Raw genomic sequence first — 6,352 nt, 5'->3', positions numbered from 1 at the left:
TCCTCTACACAAGATAAATAAAGAGAAAGCCACAACTAAACGTATCATAGTCAAGGTACAAAACATCAAAGATGAAAGGAAGATTTAAAACCCAGTGTCAGAAAAAAAAGGCAGGTTACTAAAAATGGAAGGATGCTTGGCTGACAGATAACTTCAAAACAATAATTAATAAATGATAGTATAGTAATAAGCTCAAAGTGCTGAGAGAAAATAACTGTCACCCTAAATTTGTGTATTCTGTTAAGTCATCATTCAGAATGAGGTCAATATAAAGATATTTTCAGATAAAAATTGAGAGAAGTTACTAATAATCCTTCACTAAAGAAATTTCTAAAAGAAGTTCATCTCCAGGAAAATGGAAAATAAACACCGGATGAAAGTCTGACATGCAAAAATGCAAAAATATATGATGAGCAAAGAAAACAGAAAATAATGTGGGTAAATATAAACAAATGTTAACTTTCTAATAATGAAAATTTCTAATTTATGGGTTAAAGAAAAGAACAAGACAGAACTAAAATTTGGCACAACAAAAGCATGTCAGTCAAAGGGATTGATTTGATCCAAGTTAAAGCTTCCTAAGGTCTTTGTCCTTTTAAGGAGGAAAATAAAGATATTAGTTTCAATCTTTAAGTATGCATTTCAAAATTTCTAAGGTAAATATAAATAACCAGAAATACTGTATATGATTTTCAAATCAGTTGGAGGAGGAGAAGAAAAAGAAACCTTCCATTATCCAAAGAGCAAAAAGGGAGAAAAAATGGGAACATTTGGAAAACTGGACAGTTTTAAAGCATACAATAAGTTGCTAGAAATATATCCAAATATATATGTAGATATGTATATATACATGTGTGTATACATAATAAGTATAAATGGACTACATCCTCAAGACAAATTTTTTTAAAAACCTAGCCATATGCAGTTTACTTTAAACAAACCAAAAACATAAGGACATATAAAAGATTACAAAGTAAATGATTTTTAAAAAATATATGCCAGAAAAATAACCGAAAGAAAGCAAATGTGGCACAGTAAGAGCAGACATAACATAATTAAAGGCAAAAATACTGCAAGAGATAACAAACATAAAGGCACAATAATAAAAGGTTCAATTCACCAGGAATACTTAACAATTCTAAACTTCTATGCACCTAACATCATAGCTGCAAAAAGCAAAAATACACAAAAACATTGAGAAATGGACAAATCTGCCATTATAGTAGGAGATTTTAACATCCCTAGTAATCGATAGAACAAATCAAAATTTGATAAAGATACATAACAACTAATCATCACAATTAACAAACTTGATCTGAAGGTAAAACATAGATGATGGCACAAAATAACTGGAGAATACTCCTTGTTTCTAAACACACATGGAACATTTATGCAAACAGGTCTCCACAAAGTTCTAAAAATCACCAATTTGGAATTTTAAAAAGTCTTCTAAATAACTCATAGGTTAAAAAAGAAATCATAATAGGAGGATAGGGATAATAATATTTTCATTTTACATAAAGGGAAATCAAGACACTGAATAAAGTAATAGGCTACAAAATAAAGATATAAGAATATTAAAGTTACTATAGCAAACAAAAGAAGAATTACAAACAAGGAGCAGTTTGGCGGTGGAAGGGAGAAGCAAAGTAGGTGATATAGGTAAACTAAGCCACATGTTCTATATTAGGTGTCAATAAAGAGTGTCTAAAGTTGATGTATCAAGAAATAAAGGTAAAAGCATAGCATTTAAAGTTATGGATGTAGGCCGGGCGCGGTGGCTCATGCCTGTAATCCTAGCACTCTGGGAGGCCGAGGCGGGCGGATTGTTTGAGCTCAGGAGTTCGAAACCACCCTGAGCAAGAGTGAGACCCCATCTCTACTAAAATTAGAAAGAAATTAATTGGACAACTAAAAATATATATAAAAAATTAGCCGGGCATGGTGGTGCATGCCTGTAGTCCCAGCTACTCGGGAGGCTGAGGCAGGAGGATTGCTTGAGCCCAGGAGTTTGAGGTTGCTGTGAGCTAGGATGACGCCACGGCACTCTAGCCCGGGCAACACAGTGAGACTCTGTCTCAAAAAAAAAAAAAAAAAAAAAAAGTTATGGATGTAATAACCACCAGAGGAAATACCAGAAATAGTTACAAAGGAATGAGACTAAAGGTGAGGAAGGACAGGGAGGGAGGCTACTGTTCTGTGTCAAATGTTCTTATACACTGTTTGCTTTGTTGTCAAGTACAAATATTATTTGGATTAAACTAAAATCATTTTAGCTCAAAAAAATAATGAAATGAGCTAACGTACGTGATTTAGACAGTGCTTGGTATATACAAACATTCTGATTAACTGAAGTCATTTTTACGAATGCAGTGCTAACAAATGACATCATCTAGCACAGTATCTGGCATATAGTAAATACTAGTTACAAGCCCCGTCTCTAACCCAGGATTTAAAGCCTATATCTTACTATTTATATTTTTGCTCCAGTCTCTCCTGCCTTTCCTTCAGAATATTCAATCTGGTCCATAATTTAGCAATGATCCAAAATTTAACTGGACACAAGTATGGTCCATACATAAGAGAGAAGAAGCTCTCATCTTAATACTGATAAACAGTTCTGCTAAAAACAAAGATATTTTAAAATCCTACTTATTTTTCTAACTGAAAAATGAGGAAAGAACAATACGAATAGCCCCTTTCTTTGGGGGAAGTGCAGGAGAAGGATTTGTTAAACCTGAATGTTACCACAGTACTCTGGACTTTTCTATCATAGAACTTACCAAATGGTGCCATAATTACTTATTCCTCCCTCCCCTGGCAGCTGTGAATGAAGGTAGCTAACAGGAGCTGTATTTTGTGTATCTTCTATTCACCTGAATACCCAGCATAGTACATGACAAGTGACAAACAGTTGGTGCATATTTGTTGAACAAATGGATGTTTATTAAGCTCTTAGCACTTTTAAGGGGTGGGGGAAGCAGTTGAACAGGAATTATGTGGACTAAGTTTAAAATCCAACACATCATTATCAAATTCACAATATTGTGGGTTTTGTCCATGTCTACAGAAGTCAATATATTTCCCTAATTAGAAAAAGCAGATTGCAAAAATGCTAGCTGATGCTATATATCATTTCCAAACTTGTTCTGGGCAAATAAAGTAACTTCTCCCTTAAATACTTCTACATGGGAAACAGTTAGACTTCCAGGAAAACTCAAACTTAAAATATACATGAAATCCACCAAGAAGACCAACGCAGAAGAGTTCACTGAAATGCTATCTTACCTAATGTCTCCCTAACAGCTTGGAGTTATAGGAAGAAAGGGAAGCATTTCCCTTAACTTCATAAAAAAGGCTCCACAATTAATAAATAATAACAACCATAACTATGCACTGAACATTAAATGCTTTACATGTGTTGACTTGCTGGATCCATAAAATAATCCCATTTTACCATAATCCCAGAGGTACCACTACCCACATTTTTCAGATGAGGAAATGCGGTCACATCACAGGGCTAGAATCCAGGCAGTGTGGCTTCAATACAAACTTAATTTCTCACCTGCCAATGGGTAAGGCATTGCGGATGATCCTCTGGCTGCCTCGGGTATATTCAATATCGACTGTAATGGGCGCAGAGTATGTCATGTCCCTTAAACGGCACTGAAAGAGAATAAGGAATCCAATATTTATTGCTCTTCCTCTCAGGAAAAGAAGAGGTACATCACTTAAGAGCTCAGTTTCTAGTACAAATTGTGGCCCACATTGAACTTTGATCTCTCCTCCACTGAGCCATTCCATGTGCTGCCTCAGGATATTGGGAGTTATCAGCCTACCTTCTCCATGAGGGGAATGATGTCATGTATTGATCTACACACTGCCACAGCATCCCTGGCCCTGCCAGGCCAAAAATGGAACAATAAATCTGGTACTAATTTTCTTCTCACTGATCTGATGCCATCACCAGTCTGTTCCCGTATCTTTAAAGCAGTTGGACTGGTCCTTGCAAAGTGGGTCCATGGGAAGTAATCAACATAGCTTGGCTTGTTCAAAACAGTTAACAACCAGTATAACAATAACTAAAGTATATACACATACAAATTTAAACTATACTTCCTTTTATTCTCCAAATATACTAAATTGTATTACAAAACTCCTTACCAAGTGGTATGTTATACCACAAATCATTCATCACATCATTCTAACAATTTCTGAATCATTTGCAGGATTTTAGAAATTGTTGGTGTGTGCTTTAGTTACCCATGGTGATGACTAGGCTAAATGATGCCCTTGCCTAAGCCATGATCAGACATAGGAAACCCCATTCAAATCTTCTGATGACTTCCCCATTACACTGATGGTCATCGGTGGCTTGTAGTCTCAAAAAGAGAGTTTGTCTGAACATCAACCATACAATTCATGGTGCTGAATCCTCTCTCTGGCTTCTACTGAACAAAAGATAGTTAGATGTGAGCTTCTTCTAGCCTTTGTGTCTGTGATCTTTAAAATATTAAATATTCCTATTATTAACCAATAAAAATAGGTTATGTTAACTAGGTCAAGCCTCCTGCTTCAGGCCAGATCAAAGGCACTGTGGCATGGTAGTTAAGAATGTGAACTCTATTGCCTAGGTTCAAATCCTGGCTCACTTAAATTTTAAATAACTTTTCTGAATCTCAGTCTCCTCATATATAAAACTGGGAATGAGAACGATTATTTTAATTCCCAAAGTATAAATATGTATGTTTAGAATAGGTCCGATACACAGTACTATATATTATCTCATTTTTATTAATAAAATTAATGTAATGACAATGATAGGGAAGCGATCAGTGAGTTTTAACAAACTCATCCCTTCAAGCGGAAATAAAATTCAACAGATGTAGTTAACATAATGACAAACGCAGTCTCAGCTTTTTTGGACTCCTTCAAGCTACTTTGTCTTCTCCCTTCTTGAACTTGGAAATATAGTTTAGAAAATAACTTGGAAATTGCCAATTGGTGCCTCATTCTTGAAAAATTGGAAAGATCTAGCAAAATGAAATGAGAAAAAGGAGAAGGCCAAATTGGGGCACATACTTTCCAATATCCCACAGCCCTAACCACTCCCTGTTCAATACAAGTCAACATATTTACCTTATCGACCTGGCCCTTCCAGGCATTTAAGTTTGCAATCCTCCATGTCTCTCTGCCATGTGTTTCGCTATTTTAAGCCACAAGAGTATAAACTCTTTGAGAAAGAATATTGTGTCTCACTTCTTTTTTTCAATGCTGAGACCCAAACTAAATGTTCAATAATACCTGGTGATTAAATATCAAAATTTACCTATATAGAATGACTGGTTACTTGATCATACTACCTGTTTAATCTTGCTTAGACAATAACTATAACCGTCTAATACTTTACTTGTTCTTTAATAAAGGTCCCTGTGATACATTCCCTAATTGCTATTTCAGCTTTACCCTAACACAAACCACATGAATCTACAAAAATCTTTTTCTTTCTTGAATCAATTCCCAATTACGGACACTAAGTGAAGGAATTTAATGAGAAATCTAGAATGTGTTAAAAGTCAATAAATAGACCTGTCTTCCTATAACCCTTTGTTTATACATCTATTAAGACCCTCATATTTCAGTATTCTTTTCATCTGTCTCCTATTAGACTGTGAGTTCCTAGTCCTCAGTTTCCTCTGCCTAACACCATGCCTGGTTGATCCTCGAAAAGCGTGCTGAGTGAGTGAGTGACGCCTGTGAGGAACAGCACACCACGCAAGGCACAGGTGGTGGGGGGCAGGAGACTGCTAAAAAGCTCAGAAACAGGACATTAATAGGACACACAAATATAACAGTGCAAGCTGATTAGGATTAAATGATAAAATAAATAGTGCAGAATTGTTTTCTAATATACTATAGTTTTATACAAGTGCTTATTTATTTTGATTTATCTCAGAGGAAATTTTGTCTTTCCTGTTTTTAAATCATCTTTTAAAAGTATATATTAAGGGCAGACTCTTTAAGGTAAAGCAAACAAGTCCAATTAAAGTAAGATTTATAGTAATTACCTCATGAGGGGACACTGGTCTAGTTACATTGAAGCTTTCTTCAACATCAGGAAGCCCAACATAGATATTAAGATATCTGAAAAGCAAATTATTCCAGTACCAATTATACTACTTCAAAACATATAAACAAGCTATTTTCCTCCCAAATACAAGAATTATGTTTCGGCAAATGCTTACCTTGCTAAGGATAACAAGTTAAAAATTATCATTTGAGATCTTCTTGGAATGATAGTACATATAGCTTTACCAAAGAGAGAAAATACTATCAAATCATTTTTTAAAAA

At 35.0% G+C, this 6,352-nt stretch overlaps 1 protein-coding gene across 1 annotated transcript in view; it reads right to left on the bottom strand.

The window, feature by feature from the left end:
- POLR3B (polymerase (RNA) III (DNA directed) polypeptide B) overlaps nt 1-6,352 on the bottom strand; it is a 136,641-nt gene that overhangs the window by 116,990 nt on the left and 13,299 nt on the right. Inside the window, exons 6-7 of the mRNA XM_012644696.1 lie at nt 6,069-6,144; nt 3,570-3,666 (exon numbers count right to left, since the gene is read on the bottom strand). Coding sequence (XP_012500150.1) covers nt 3,570-3,666; nt 6,069-6,144 — 173 coding nt within the window. The remainder of the gene's footprint in view (nt 1-3,569; nt 3,667-6,068; nt 6,145-6,352) is intronic.

This window comes from Propithecus coquereli, unplaced genomic scaffold (assembly GCF_000956105.1).
Source record: "Propithecus coquereli isolate 6110/MARCELLA unplaced genomic scaffold, Pcoq_1.0 Scaffold218, whole genome shotgun sequence".
Classification (NCBI taxonomy): Eukaryota; Metazoa; Chordata; class Mammalia; order Primates; family Indriidae; genus Propithecus; species Propithecus coquereli.
The sequence above is the reverse complement of the archived record's forward strand: the minus strand, read 5'-3'. Positions and strand labels throughout refer to the sequence as shown.